The 15,417-nt window shown below is 53.4% G+C and overlaps 1 protein-coding gene across 2 annotated transcripts; it reads left to right on the top strand.

Annotated features, from left to right (window-relative positions):
* The first annotated feature begins 1,148 nt into the window (after positions 1–1,148).
* INTS15 (integrator complex subunit 15) lies at positions 1,149–14,483 on the top strand. Of its 2 annotated transcripts, none has more exons than XM_023655231.2 (6): positions 1,149–1,602; positions 2,075–2,296; positions 4,340–4,505; positions 8,551–9,075; positions 9,907–9,946; positions 13,674–14,483. In XM_023655231.2, the coding sequence occupies exons 1-6, from the start codon at positions 1,411–1,413 to the stop codon at positions 13,873–13,875; spliced, it is 1,347 nt and encodes a 448-aa protein (XP_023510999.1). In that variant the 5' UTR covers positions 1,149–1,410; the 3' UTR covers positions 13,876–14,483. The 2 variants fall into 2 exon arrangements, with proteins under 2 accessions (XP_023510999.1, XP_023511000.1); XM_023655232.2 differs by having other exon boundaries at positions 1,262–1,572.
* Positions 14,484–15,417: the final 934 nt, after the last annotated feature.

The following is a 15,417-nucleotide window of genomic DNA, read 5'->3' as shown; positions in this document are numbered from 1 at the left end:
GTCTGCCTTGTGTTTATAAATCAGCCTTCAGTGGGTAAGGAAGAGAAGGGAAAACTAATGTTTACCGAGTGCCTAATCCTTGCCTGGTGCCATGCCAGGTCCCGGGGTGGGGTAGAAATACCCCTTGCTCATCTTTCGTCACTCTGCCTGTTGGACGGAGCATCTCTGAAATTCTGGTGTCAAGGGGATCAAAGATGACTTCTCAGAGGTTCCAGTTGACCTTGGTCTCCCACTTTAGGCTCCTGGACAGGAGGGACCTTATGGGTGTGTCCCCTGATGTGCAGGAGAGTCTCAGTGACTTGAAGTTGTGCCTGGTTGCAACCCCTCAGATGCCCTTCCCATCTCTCTCAGGGAAAGCCCTTGGGTTTTATTTTAGTCTCCTTAACCAGGCCCAGCATCCTCACCCAGGCCTGCCCTCAGGCCAGCATGGGCCTTTTACACAAGGCACATCCCCTACTTGTGGGTTCCCGCCCTCCACTGGCCTCTGGCTATATTCAAGTCTTTTCGATCCTAGTTTTAAAATCCCAGACTAACCACCCGGTTAATTCAGCGCAGAGAGATCAGTGTGGGAAGGGAGATTCATAGAAAGTGCTGAGGGTTTTTAGGATGGGAGAGCCTTTAAGAGCAGGAGATCTAAGATTCCCACGGCCCTCCCCGGCTAGGCCAGGCCACTCTGGAGGGGGTTGGGGTATAGGGACTCGGGACGGGCACTGGGAGTCAGGGGTAGAGGAGCATCATTTATCATTGCAGCCCCTGAGTTCAGACCGGACATGACCTTTAAAATAAATTGCTGAGGCCTGAGCCCGGGCCCTGCACCACCGCCCTATCGTTACTGGTGGGAAAGCACGGGGGGAAATCAAACGAGTAGGCTCCGAACGCCGCGCAAAGGAAGCCCGCGGAGCTCGGGCACGTCTTGCGGCGGGTGGGGGAGCGCGAGACCCGGCGAGCGTTCAATCGCGGGTGTGGCCCCCAGCGGGCGGCCCTGCCAGCTTGGCCGCAGGTCCGAGGGCGGGCACGGGGCCGGGGGGGGCGGGGCCGGCGGGGGCGGGGCCGGCGGGCCGAGCCGCCAGGGGGCGCCCTCCCGAGAGCCGGCCCGGCCGCGGCCTGCGCTTGGCCCCTGCGGGCCGCCGTCGCCGCGCTCGGCGTTCCGCGCCGTTCGGCCCCGCGGCGTCGGGCTCGCGCGGCGCTCGCTGGCCCCGCAGTCGCACGGCTGGGGCGCCCGCTGGCCGGGGCGGCGGCGATGGCCTCCTGAGCGGGCCCGAGCGCGGGCGGGCGCCGCGGCCCAGGCCCGGGGCGGCGGGCGGAGGCCGGGTCGTGGCCTCTTTGTCTCCAGCGCGGCGGGCGCGTCCGCGGGGCTCGGGGCGGAAGTCCCGACGCGCTCCCGTGGCCCCGGGCCGCCGCGGCCGCGCCATGAGCGACATCCGCCACTCGCTGCTGCGCCGCGACGCGCTCAGCGCCGCCAAGGAGGTGCTGTACCACCTGGACATCTACTTCAGCAGCCAGCTGCAGAGCGCGCCGCTGCCCATCGTGGACAAGGGCCCCGTGGAGCTGCTCGAGGAGTTCGTGTTCCAGGTGCCCAAGGAGCGCGGCGCGCAGCCCAAGGTGCGGCGCGGCCCCGGGGAGCCCGTGCCCTCCCCGCCCTCCCCTCCCCGACGGGTCTCTGCCCCGCCACCGCGCCCCGGCGCCCGGGCAGCAGCCAGACGCCCCCTGGTCCCGAGTCCTGAGCGTGGCCCCCGCTGAGAGCCTGTTCTTTGGGCGTGTGACAGCCTTGTCTCAAGGGGCTTCAAGGAAGAGGCTTTGCGGACTGCCCACGAGCCGCACTAAAGGCCTGTTTCGGAGAGTCTTGCAGCTGTGAGGTCATCCTGAGTCCCCCAGGATGATGTCTGATGAAGTCTGATGACATTTCCTGAGGTTAACAGGAGACTGCTACCCCCTGGCGCCTGGGCTTTACAGGGGTGGAAAGTTCCCCGGGGACGATAGTGTATTTTTGGGTTTTTGTTTTTGTTTTACTGTATGAATTAATACACGTGTTAAAGCCAAATTTTTTGTTGCTTCTCCTGGGTTTGTTTTACAGAGATTGAATTCACTTCAGGAGCTCCAACTTCTTGAAATCATGTGCAATTATTTCCAGGAGCAAACCAAGGACTCTGTACGGCAGATTATTTTCTCCTCCCTTTTCAGTCCCCAAGGGAACAAAGCCGATGACAGCCGGATGAACTTGTTGGGGAAACTGGTCTCCATGGCGGTGGCCGTGTGCCGGATCCCGGTGCTGGAGTGCGCGGCCTCCTGGCTCCAGGTACTTGTCTAGAAACAGCCTGAGGTCTCTGAAGAGTTGTTTACTGTCAGGAATTTCCATTTAATTGGATTTTGGGAGAGGTCTTTTCCACATGTGTTATCTCCTTGATCGTCACGACCCTGTGTGCTGATGTCCCAGTCCTGTTTTTACATACAAGTAGTAACCATTCTGGAGAAAATAGTAGTTTGGAATGGTAGATGAATTTTAAAAAGAAAAACAGAAGTGTCTCCATCTGCAGAACAAGTGAAAAATCCTTAAGGGAAAAGGATAAGGTAGGATTTTGAAAACAGGTATGCATGCAGCCTCACAGATAGGATTTTTTTAAAAAAGATCGTTATGTGTCAGATGGTAGTAATGTTTGTCTGTTTTATATACAGTTAGGTCAGTAGGCATGTGAATTGTTGTGCATTGTTCCAAGTGACGTTGCAAAGTTGATGACTCTTCTGATGTATATGAACATAAAAGCCTTCTAGAGTGTCTTTAAATTGAAAGAAAAAAATGTATGTTTACAATGGATTTCGCAGTAGATGGTATTTTGGAAGATCCATTTTGTTTTACCTTTTTTTTTTTGATGAGGAAGATTGGCCCTGAGCTAACATCTGTGCCAATCTTCCTCTCCTTGGTATGTGTGTCCCCGCCCCAGCAAGGCTTGCTGACCAGTATAGGTCTGTGCCTGGGATCCGAACCCCAGGCCACCAAAATGGAGCACACGAACTTAACCACTATGCCACTGGGCTGGTCCCTGTTTTACTTTTTTGTTGCTCAAAGTCTTTGAAAAATTGATAATTCACTTTGAGTAATCAATAACTCAAAATTTTGATTAATCTGATCCTTAGCTAAGCTTACAAGATTTGCTACATTCAGTTTCACAAACCTGCTTCATTCCCAAATACAATCTTTTTTCTTTTCAATTTAATCAAATATTTTTCTTGTAATCTTGTTTATCCTTGAAATTTGGTTAACATAGATATTGTTCTTTGTAGCACATAGGTAAACCTCAGTGGAGTCTGTACCTTAATTCTTACCAGTCCGATTTCTGGGTCATCTGAGTTGAACACGTGTGTTATATTTAACCTCAGGATTACCTCTATCCCTTGACAAGCTAATGAAGTCAAGTTTAGCATCCTCTAATTCATAATATAATTTTCCGCTTGTCGCTTGTGATGCGGCTGTGCTGGCGAAATGAGCAGATGTCCGCGACAGGAAAGGGTCTTCGTGGTCTGGGTCCGGCTTGGCCACACTGCGGCGTGCGGCTGCAGCTTCCGCCTGAGGAAAGGTAGAGATGGCGGTTTAGTGTCATGGGGGCACATTGCAGCCTGAGTGAACAATGTGGCCTCCTGTCTCCTTGCGGTTTCCCCTGCAGGCCGCCTTGGGGCCCTGGAACCATAGCATCCTGAGCAGCTATTGAATGTGGCGGTGGCTACAGATTGGCATCTGAGTGGGAAGGAAAAAGGCAGGGATGGTGGTGACGTAAGATTCGAAGGAATTAAAGAAACCTGTGATAGGAAACCTGTAAGAGGATGGGATTGTAAGAGAAATGGAGAAAGTACTGTTCTAAATCACGTCGTAGTTCACACACTCTCCCAAATCTCTTCTAAGTGGTAGCAACTGTTAATTTTTACCTTAAGAGTCTCACCTGTAGGGTCAGAGGAGTTGTCATTTCCTCACCTGAAGTCAGAAGTGATCTTTCCTAAGTAAACTTCAAAGCCTTTTATGTAAAGGGCGAGATAGTAAATATTTTAGGCTCTGCGGGTCAGATAGCCCCTGTCACAACTACTCAGTTCTGCCCTTGTAGTTCGAGAGCAGCCCCGGACAACAGGCACACACATGAGCAGGGCCGTGTTTCAATAAAACTTTATTTACAAAAACAGCTGGCAGGGTGGATTTGGGCTCTGGGCTTTAGTTTGCCAACCCCTGCTTCAAAGTGAGCTGGGAGCCTCTTTCTCCTTTCTTGGAAGTGGTTCTGCCAGTTCTGGTGGTCCATAGATGCTGGTCTCCTAGCTCACGATTCCTGTAGTGAAGCAGACTGTGGCTTCTTTCCAGCGGACGCCTGTGGTCTACTGTGTGAGGTTAGCCAGGGCCCTCGTGGATGACTACTGCTGTCTGGTGCCGGGATCCGTTCAGACGCTGAAGCAGATATTCAGTGCCAGCCCTCGCTTCTGCTGCCAGTTCATTACTTCCGTCACTGCGCTCTACGACCTGTCGTCAGGTAAGCTGTAAACAGATTGCTGCCGATAAAGAAGGTTCAGCTGATTGCCGGTGTTATTTCCACTGAACACCCGGGTGAACTGTCCGGTGAAGGCTTTGGCCTCTTTTGCTCACAGGGAGCCTTCCTTGGTGGTTCTTAGTTGCTTGACTCAGAATGGTCCAAGTGGCAGACAGCCCCAAAACTAGGGTCTGATGGCAGAGAGATGTGGCTTTCTCCCTACATGTGACTTGCTTTTTCACCCCTCGCTTTTTTTTTTTTTTAAAGATTTTTTTTTTTCCTTTTTCTCCCCAAAGGCTCCCGGTACATAGTTGTATATTCTTTGTTGTGGGTCCTTCTAGTTGTGGCATGTGGGACGCTGCCTCAGCGTGGTTTGATGAGCAGTGCCATGTCTGCGCCCAGGATTCGAACCAACGAAACACTGGGCCGCCTGCAGCGGAGCGCGCGAACTTAACCACTCGGCCACGGGGCCAGCCCCCACCCCTCACTTTTTATTTTGAAAAATTTTGAAGTGTCAGGAAAGTTGCAAGAATATGACAACAAGCATTCACGTACCTCTTGCCTAGATTCACCAGTTATGAACATTTGCCATGTATTCTCTCTCTCTCCCTCGCTTCTTTCTCTTTCTCTCCCTTTCTCTCCACACACACACACTTGCAGATATTTCTTTTCTGAACTATTGAAAGTTTGTTGCCAGTATCATGTACCAGCCACTTAAGCATTTATCTCCTAAGAACAAGAACATTTCCTTACTTGACCGTGATACCGTCATCACATCCACGAAATTAAATAGTGACAATACTGTGATCTCGTCAATGGCCTGTGTTCAGAGTTGCCTGGTTGTCTCAATAATGTCTATTATAGCTTTTTTTTACTCCTCCCTTTAGGGGATCAGGAGAATTCAGGATCCAATCAGGGGTCATACGTTTACATAGTTGTTGTATCACTTCGTTTTTTTGAAATCTGGAACAATTCTCAGCTTTTAAAAAGATTTCTTATCGCATTAACGTTTTAAAGAGCTCGGGCCTGTTGTTTTGCAGAATGTCCCTTGATTTGGTTTGTCTGATTGTTTCTTTATGAGCAGATTCGAGTTAAACGTTTTTGGCAACACTAGTACTCGGTAGGGTGTGTCCTTCTGGGTATGTCATGCTGGGAGACACGTGTCAGTTCTACTGCTGGTGATGTTTTTGAGACTTTCTGAACGAGATGCCAGGAGAGGTCGTCTGGGTGGCCATCAGATGGTATTTGACTTCAGTTGGGAGAAGCCCAGGTCCCTTGTCCCTGTCCAGCAGCAGTCTTCTGGTCACATCATTTTACGCAGACCGTCAATAAAGGGAACCAGTAGAAGTTGACCGGCTCTGGTTGAACTCGGGCAGGAGTCTCAGGCCCCATGTGGGCTCTTCTGCTCACTTTCCTCCCCCATGGGTGGGTTCCAAGGAACACGGATCGACCAGCAGGCCTTTACGCTGCACTGAGTCCTTCCACATCTGTGTCCTGGGTGACCCCCACAGCCTGCGTGGGCCCTGGGTGGGGGCTGTGGCCCTTGTCTTCCACATGGGGACGTCAGAGCCTTGTCAGGTGAACAGCTTTCTCTGCAGAACCAGACCCAAAGCCCGCTTTTCTGTTTCAGGTTCCTCCTCCTCTGCCCTCGGCTCTTGCCGCTCAGAGGGCTGACCAACAGTCTCCTTCTTATCCTGGTCTGAGAGCTAAGCCAGCAGCTCCGGGACCTGTGACCACATTGTCCGTTTTTGTTCAGTGCAGAATTGGTCTCCCGCCTGCACCCTGATTGCACTTGATTCTCCTTTGATTTGTAACTTTTTTTTCTTGCTGTTAGACTTTTTCGTTCTCTAGAGAAGGTTAGTGTGGACACAGTGGGATGTTCAAGTGCATGTCATGTTCACTCGCTGACTTATGGCTTCTTCCAGGGTGAGTGCCCCTGGGGTGGGAGGCAGGTCTGTCGAGCCGTGCCCGCTGCCGGAGTGGACTTCTCCCTGGCCCCCTGCTGCAGATTCTTCTGAGAGCTGTTAACACCGGGGCACAGTATTCAGCCTGTTGTTTCCAAAAGGAAAGGCTCATTTAAACCTAGTTTACAGCATCCTAGTTACCCTCCAGGTCATCAGTTATCCCAGGTCAAACAGGACAGAAATTGGCCTTAACGTTGGGAATGAGGTAATTAACATACAGAGAAAGAAAGAAAGTTCAGAGTGTCCACTAACATTCTAGAATGGATATGAGATATGGGATTTTCCTCTTAAGCCAGTTTGTCAGTCTGATACGTCGGTGATTTTTTTTTTCAACCACTTTATTGAGGTGTGATCGGCAGACAAAAAGCTGTACGTATTTGATGTCGGCGACTTGATGAGTTGGGAGATGCGGAGGTCACCGGGCATGCAGTGGTGGCCCTACAGGGCTGGGCCCACGGTCGGCTGTCAGAGTGGTGATGGAGGCTGCTCTTGGGCGCTTCTGGTAACAGGAGCGCATTCCTGGGGTGTCTGCCTTCAAAGCCACAAAGAGGAAGAAGCTGGCCTATCAAACAGAATGTCCTCTTGCCCGAATGGTGCAGAGAACTCTGGGTAGGAAGGTCATAGGGATTATTTGCTCTCAAGCACACACACTCACGTGTACACACAGGGCACGTGTGCACACACTGCCTTCAGCTGGGGGAGGGGAAGGGATGCCACAGGAGTGGGCGTCAGACTGGCACTTCCCAGACAGAAACATCACGGGGGGTCAAGGGGCTGGACGCGGGGTTGCCTGGTGTTTATTTTGCCAAGTAAGGATCATAGACAGCTGCTACCTCCTGCTGCCGTCATTTCATAACAGAAGGGAGGAGGCAGTGGTTTAACACCGAAACAGCAGGTCGGCGTAATCTCAGGGGAAGAGGCCCGTGTCTCCTGAGAAAGAGCAGCTGAGACCACACACCCACGTGTGTCTGCCTCACCCCATGCTCTCCTTCCTCTTGCGTGGTTGGCTGTTGGAACTCAGAGCCTGGCAGGGGCTCTGTCGTCCTTAGCTCTTCCGTGAGCTGAGGGGGCACAGCCCCAGAAATAGGAGCGGGGACCCGCTCCCCTGTACAGCCAGCCAAAGGGCATCACATGCTGATCCCAGGATGGGCAGTATAGCCTGGTGGTTAGGAGCCAGGCCCCCTGGGGTCAGATCTGAGCCCCTCATGTGCTTCTGATGAGTCCTGGGGAAATTACTTAACGTCTCTGTGCCTCAGTTTCCTCTGGGGTTGTTTGAGGATTAAACCTGTTAATCTGTGTAAAGGGGTTAGACCAGTGCCTGGAATACAGTAAGCCCAAAATAAACATCAGCGTTTGTTTTTATTATTATTGTTCTCTGTCTAGGCCGTAGAACATGCCAGTTCTCAGGGATCACGGGAGGTCAGGCCGTTGCTTAGACAAGGGTTCCACGTTTAGGGCTGGACCATGGGTGGGACACTAAATGCAGGAATGAAACCTACTCACAGGGAAAGGATGACTATGGTGATACTTTTGGACATAAAATGTGTGGAATTTTATTTAAATAGACACACAGGATGAACTTTCTTCACAACCTAACGGAGTTCTGGGGAATTGTTGATTTAACAAATAGTCAGTCCTGTGTCACTTAACGATGGGGCTGTGTTCTGAGAAATGTGTCGCTAGGCGATTTCGTTGTTGTGCAAACATTGTAGAGTACGCTTATGCAAACCTAGATGGGATAGCCTGCGACAGACACGCCCAGGCTCTCAGGTGCTAATCTCATGGAAGCACTGTCATCCATGTGGTCCATCAATGACCAAAACATCTTTATGTGGCACGTGACTATTTCCTGAGCCCTACGTTGGCCAGACAGTCCTGCCACCAGGGGTAAATATTGAATAAGACAAGAGTCCCGGCCCTTGTGGAGGGGATGTTCTAGGAAAGGAGATAGGGAATAGATGAGCAAAGAAGTCCGTAGCCTGAAAGCCAGAAGGGGAGTCTTCTCAACTTAGGGGTCCGCTCCCCTCCATCTACCCCTGTCCCTGGGGCTGGAAAGCCTCCTGACCTGACACCTCTGTTTGCAGATGATCTCATCCCACCGCTGGACTTGCTCGAAATGATTGTCAACTGGATTTTTGAGGACCCACGGTTGATTCTCATCACTTTTTTAAATACCCCAATTGCAGCCAACCTCCCGATAGGATTTTTAGAGCTCACCCCGCTCACTGGATTGATCCGCTGGTGCGTGAAGGCCCCTCTGGCTTACAAAAGGAGGAAGAAGCCCCCGTTATCCAACGGCCACGTCACCTCCAAAGTGAGCCAGGACTCGGGGGAGGCGGACAGAGACTCCCACCTCCTGTACTCGAAGCTGCATCTCAGCGTCCTGCAGGTTCTCATGATGCTGCAGGTCCACCTGACCGAGAAGAACCTGTACGGCCGCCTGGGGCTGATCCTGTTTGACCACATGGTCCCGCTGGTGGAGGAGATCAACAGACTGGCGGATGAACTGAACCCCCTCAACGCCTCCCAGGAGATCGAGCTCTCTCTGGACCGGCTGGCACAGGCTTTGCAGGTGGCCATGGCCTCTGGGGCCTTACTGTGCACGAGAGGTGGGTGATTTCCTGGCCCGAGCCTTCCTGGGGGCGGGAGGAAAGTAGGGGCTCCTGAGCAGGTACTGTTTTCTGTTTCTTCCAGGCTTCTTTCCTCTTAGTGAACACAGGGAAGAGGGTAGAGGCGCGCAACGCATCCGGGCAGAGTGCTGTGACCATGGCGTCTGCGTGCCTCCTGGCCGTCGTCCCAGCACTGGGCTCCTCCAGAGCGTGGATAGTGGCTTAATATCTTCCTCTTGGGGAATCTTTTTTTTCTTTTTTTGAAGTCCTTTTTTATTGAGGTGTAACTTCCATACAGTAAAATGCACAGGTTTAAGTGCAAAGTTTGATGAGTTTTGACCAATGTAACCACTGCCCAGTCAAGGCATAAAACGTTCCCGTCACCAGTTTTGAGGGCTCCTTAATTCTGCATTTCAGAACTTGAACTCGTCCAGGAGAACGGTCTGATGCTGACGACATGCTTGTGTTGGCTTTGTAACTGTTGGCTCACTGGGGTTGCCAGTGTCCCCAGGCGGTGGTCACTGGTGGTGGGTTTCCCTCTTACCGCCGTGGACGTCTGATCTGCCCAGTGAGAGCCCTGCCTCTGGGCCCTTTCCCAGCCATCCTACAAACTGCCGACAGAGCTGCCCACATCCCTAAGTGGTGTCTTCTGTTTGGCGCCTACTTTGTTAAAACAAAAATAGGAGGAAGAACCCAGTTTCTAAATGATGCTGGGAAAACGTAGCGTAAGGCACTCTTACTGTCTTGCTAGCATCCTTGAAAAGAACGGCAGGGACATTTCACCTTGTTGTCTCCAGTCTGCTCCTTAATTCTGAGCCTCCTTTCTTTCAGATGACCTGAGAACCTTGTGCTCCAGGCTGCCCCATAATAAGTAAGTGCCTCTCAAGACTTCTCGCTGGGCGGGCGGTGTGTGGGATGTGAGGCAGGGTGGACCCCTTGTCCTGGCTTCTTTGGGGAGAGCTAGTCTGCAGGGTCTAGAGCTTCTGTATGTAAGGAGCCCCTTAGGGACCTGACGATAAGTAGGGGCAGATATGGCAGGGTAACCCGCATGAGAGGAAGCCCAAGTAGAGAGGGAAATCAAAGAGATGAAGTGGCCATCTTGCTTTTAAACTGAGTGTCATTTATAGCTCACTAAAGTGGCACACCTATGTTTGGTGGGGACGTTGGTGCACACACACTGTTGGTGACGCTGTGAATGGCACAGCCCTTTGGGAAATGCTGCAGAGCCGCGGCCCTAGGGCACAGCGTGTCAGTTATGGCAGCACTTTGGCATCAGGTGGCACAGACTGGGTTCTGACTGCAGCTTTCTGGTTTTCTGTGACGCTTGGCCAGTCTCTTCGCCTGTCTCTGAGCCTCAGTTTCCCATGTAAAATGGGCGCAGTGATATTGGGTTGTGGTAAGGATTCAATGAGGAGGTGTTGGTAAATTTCTCAGCATGGTCCATGGCACGTGGGACTCTCCATAAATGGTGGTCACTCGCATGATTTTAGGGGAATAGTGATAATAATGGGGAAAAGCAGGAACTGTGTGGTGGCAAAGCTGCTGGTGAGAATTCCAGCCTTGCTCCTTCCTGTCTGTCTGAGCCTGGCGAGTTCCTCATCTCCCTCCGCCTCCATTTCCTCTGTAAAATGAGGAAGCAGTGTACCTGCCTCATGTCCCCCTGCCTCCCGCAACCCCTGGACCCCCTTAGGGTTTCTGTGGGGATTACACGAGTCAGGACACAGGAAGCACTTAGCACTTGGTATATACTAAGTATCTAACAAGGGTTAGCTGCTGTCACTCTTGCTGTTATTTTCATAACTTAGGAATTTCACTTCAGCCAATTAATTTCACTGAATCTAAGAAGCAAAAAGCTGTATGCACAAAAATGTTTCATGCAAATGCACTATCGTTAGTAGCAAGAAAACTGGAAGCAACTAACCGTCCCACAGCATGGGGATCCTTAGTCAGTCACTAGTGATGTCAGAAGGACGGAACCTTGTGTGTCCACCAGAAGTAGTCATTGGGGCCACGCTGTATGGACGTGTTTGTAATTGGAGGCGGACTCCCCTGCCCCCTGCAGTGTGCACAGGGACAGGGTTCACAGGGTGCAAACACCCCGGCGAAGCTGGTGGGGGATTCATGTTCCTTCTTCAGACGTCACTCTGGTCTTCAGCAGGGGTAGTGTGGCTCTAGGGCTGGCGTTGGCAGGCGGTGTGGACAGAGGGTGAGCGAGCCAGCCAGGCCCCACTGCACCGCGTGTGCTCACAGCCATGCCAGGGCCTGCGAGTCTGGGCAGGTGTGGCTGGGGCAGAAGTATGCGTCATTTGAGGCCAGAGGATCAGCCAGGTGCAAATTCACAGGCTGATGGCCAGCGCAGCTGTAGCCGGAGGCTGGCGTCCTCGAGCTGAGGTTGGGGCTCCGCGTCGAGCTCTCCGGGGGAAGCTTCCGTCAGGCGTCAGGGCAGATACAAGACCAGAAGGTGGAGTGGTTCCTGGTGAGACAAAGTGGTCCTGCTTGAGATACCATATCAACAGGACAGACAGCTCGTCCAGAGGGCCACATCCCTCAGGAGCCCACACTGTTCCTTTTCTTTCTTTCCTTTTTTTTTTTCTGGGCTCCAAGAAAATTCCCTGGCATCTGAGGACTTGGTAGTGTAAGCTGGTGTCTTTCTTCCCCTCTGGCAGTAATCCCTTTGTAACATTTCCCTTCTTTGTGCACAGCTTTTATTTAATGTTTTCAGGGCATTAAAATAATGACAGGGTATGAATCCTTAATCGGCTCAGTATCATGACTAGGGGTCCCCTTGAGAATCCCTCTGGAGCTTCTTAACACCCCCGCCTGGGCTCCCTGGAGCCTGGGGCCGCCTCTCCTGAGGCCCCGTCTCAGAGCCCAGCCTCCCAGGGGCGGCCTGGCACTGACGTGGGGAGAGAGAGGACACGTCGTCACCTGGAACGCTGCTTTGATTTCTGATCGTCTCCTTTGTGTTGTCTTTCTGACTAGACCAGAAATTTCTTGAAACCCTTCTGTCCCTGGCAGGATGTACAGGTTCAAACAAACCTATGACCTAAATTTTGCCTCTATGATACTCCCTCCTTAGATTGATTTGTTGGCTTATTTTGATTGGATTTCTCACCCAGAGTTATAAACAACGAGTAACGTAGGTGAAAAGAGGTTCAGAAGACCTTCGGGCCACTAAAAGGCACCCGCTTTCTTCACGCCCTCCGTTTACTGCCTGAGCCGCTCCTGGGGGCTCTGGATACCAGCCTTTGTCCTGGGGGGCCGGGGGGAGGGTCAGTCTGCAGAAGACCTTGCCCGTCCCTCCGAGCTCCAGGGAGTGGCCGACAGTAGGCAGGGCCCACCAGGGTGAAGTGGCCCGGGGTGGATTGTCACAGACGGGGAAGCTGAGGGGCGGATGGTGGGTGGGAGAGGACCTGGCAGCTGAGATTTGGTGATGTGGGAAGACAGGCGTGGACACTCCACACTCAGGACCCAGCTGGAGCTACGGCCTTGGGGTGAGGCGCAGAGAGCAGAGGCAGTCTGTGTGCAGCAGAGGCTGCATGCGAGGGAGGAGGCCTCTGTGCTGGAGCACGGAGGGCTGAGCAGCGGCTCTGCTTGGGGCAGAGCTGGGGAGCTGGTTGTTCCAGGCTGACCGCAGGATGTGGACGGGCTGAGTCCCTGGAAAGCTAGAGGTGGTGAGGAAGTGAGGAAGCTCTGCTGCCCTCGCTGGAGGGGAGCGCGGAGCGAGAGAGGAGACTGATGCGGGGAGACTCGGCGAGGACTTCCAGAAGGAACCGCGTTGGAAATGGCATAGAGTTCAGGAGGGAAGGGGATTTCTGGGAGGAGGCTGTCCATGTCCCAAACCACGGAGGGGAGAACGCAGGCCGGAGAAGGCTCCTCAGGCTCGGGCGTCATGGGCTGCGCCGAGAGTGAAGGAGCGAGTGAGCCAGAGGGTCTGAAGCCCTTTGGGGGCTGGAGTGGAGGCTAGGGGCCCCTGAAGGTGGGCGGGGCTGGGCCGAGGCCTGGGCCATCTGAGGGTGGGGCCTGCACAGGCTCTCCCTCCAGGCTCTCTGGAAGGCCAGCTCTCAGGTGGCTTTGCCTGGAATCCAGTTAGGACTCAGTCGTTCAGGACGACAGAAAACCAGCCTGCTGTCCTGTTGGCAGTCACAACCCTCATGAGTGTAGACACTCGAGGCTGGCACAGCTGCTGACCTCCGTCCTGAGCTTCTGTAGACCGCAGGCCCGGGTGCAGCCCCTCCATCCTTGGGCACCTGCACTTCCCTCAGTCGCCTCCCTCTGCTTCGCCACCTGCAGGATCCTGGCTTTTCCCACTGCTAGCCCCTCCCCTCTTCTCTGCCCAGGGCCCAGTCTAGACCCTGCCACCCCTAGGCCACCTCCTGCTCCTCCCCAGATACGAGCTGGCAGTGTCCCCATCTGGAAACGTGCAGATTCTGTGCCTTCATCTGGTGCCTCTCCTAGGACCTGTGAGGGCTGCCATGGTGTCCAGGCCTTCTCCTTCTCCTCTCCTCTCCTCTCCTCTCCCCGGTGGCGCCAAGCCACAAGGTGGACAGGGCCAGCCCCAGATCAGCACATCCTAATCCTTCTTCTTGTGTTTGCAGCCTGCTCCAGCTGGTGATCTCGGGCCCAGTGCAGCAGTCGCCACACACAGCGCTCCCCCCTGGCTTCTACCCTCACATCCACACGCCCCCGCTGGGCTACGGGGCCGTGCCGGCCCACCCGGCCGCCCACCCCGCCCTGCCCACACACCCCGGGCACACCTTCATCTCAGGCGTGGCGTTTCCCTTCAGGCCCATCCGCTAGGCCGGACCCCCGTGGCCCGCCAAGTGGCAGTGTGCCTTCTGCGCCCGGGTCGGAGGAAGCCTTCCAGGGAGAGGGTGGCCGACGCCATAGAAGAGGATCTCTGGGGGGCCGCCAGGCAGCCCCTCCGCACCGGCAGAACGGCTTGGTGCAGAAGTTCTGTGACGTCGTGGTCCAGGTACCTCCTACCTGGTCACATTCGTCAAAGTCCAGATTGGATAGATGAGAAGAAGATTGTGCAGCTCTCTGCAGAGTGACGTGGGCGTCTTTAAAAGATGCCAATTCTGTGAGCCTGTCGGCTCGTGTGTCTTTTCGGACACGCTCTGAGCCTGTGCTGTCCGTAACGAGGATGTGAGGAGCGGCATCTGCAAGTCCATTTGTCTGGCTTCCCTCCTTGTGGACGGGGTGTGTCCCTGCCACGAACACAGGCTCCTTTGCCAGCTCCGTGAGCTCGAAGCTGGCAGGCTGTGACCGCAGGCTTACACGCAGCGCCTGGCACTGTTGAAGGAAACCTGTGAGGACTTGCCGTCGCCAAGGAAAGAACTTCTCTGTTTTATTGGGGTCTCTCAATTTACTTTTCATATGTTCAAATAAATTTTTTCTAAACAGTTTCATAGACTTTATGGAATGTATTTTAAAAGCTTACTCCGTGTGAGCTGCGGTGGTCTCCTCCTCAGCCTGCAGTGATCATGGTAAGAAGATTGAACACAATTTTACCCACTCCTTTTGACAGAGACCCCACAGATGGCGTCCCCACCCTGTGCAGGCATCTGGGGTCTGTTTGCTTCAGGTACGCGTCTTTCTTCCCTCAGGGACAAAACACAGCCCTCAGGAGTTTCTTTTCTAGTTCACGATTGGAAGGTATGTGTTTTGAGTTCTCATTTACTAGTTTTGGCAGGAAAGAAAGATACCATAACCATGTCACTGGGCTCCCCCGGGCTGAAAGTGAGGAGTGAGCAATGGTTACAGCAAATAATGAGCGTCAGAGGACCACGGGTAACTCGCAGGGATGACATTTGGCCTTGTGGTTTGTTTACCCTTCTGTTGCTGACTGAAGGCCATGACCTGGAAGACTAGACCTAGCCAGATTGCCTAATAAATTCCTGTGTGCCTGTGTGTGTGTGTGTGTGTGTGTGTTTTCTGTCTGGAATTTAAGGCATCCCTCAAGATAGTGCAGTTGTGCTGTCAGGGCCATCCGTGGTTGGCGAGGACCTTGACCACATGTGCTTTCTCGGAGCCACGAGCCCGTGGCTTTCCTTGGGCCCCGAGTGCTCAGCCGGGCTCCACAGCCACAGCTGGCGTGTAGGAACTGGCCTGCAAAGGACGCCTATCGGGATGCTGTTTCAAAATTGCTTTTGAGAGCCATGGACTAGAAGGAAATGTCCTTTTCTCTGAGTTTGACTTCGTTGTCTTTGACTGATTGCGTTCCCCGCTTATGTGTGAATCTGCTGACGTCGGGTCAGGACCTGAAGTGAAATGCCCGCTTCCATCTTTTGGTGGGACACACGCGTGAGACTAAAGCGGTCAGCACGTGGCTGGTCCTTG

The sequence above is a fragment of the Equus caballus genome, chromosome 13 (assembly GCF_041296265.1).
Source record: "Equus caballus isolate H_3958 breed thoroughbred chromosome 13, TB-T2T, whole genome shotgun sequence".
Classification (NCBI taxonomy): domain Eukaryota; kingdom Metazoa; phylum Chordata; class Mammalia; order Perissodactyla; family Equidae; genus Equus; species Equus caballus.
The sequence above is the reverse complement of the archived record's forward strand: the minus strand, read 5'-3'. Positions and strand labels throughout refer to the sequence as shown.

Excerpts from the sequence above, each read along its gene's own strand:
- INTS15 (XM_023655231.2), top strand. The coding sequence starts at position 1,411 with ATGAGCGACATCCGCCACTCGCTGCTGCGCCGCGACGCGCTCAGCGCC. Across the intron at positions 4,506-8,550 it reads GCTCTACGACCTGTCGTCAG|ATGATCTCATCCCACCGCTG; the intron begins GTAAGCTGTAAA and ends CTCTGTTTGCAG. Across the intron at positions 9,947-13,673 it reads TCCAGGCTGCCCCATAATAA|CCTGCTCCAGCTGGTGATCT; the intron begins GTAAGTGCCTCT and ends TTGTGTTTGCAG.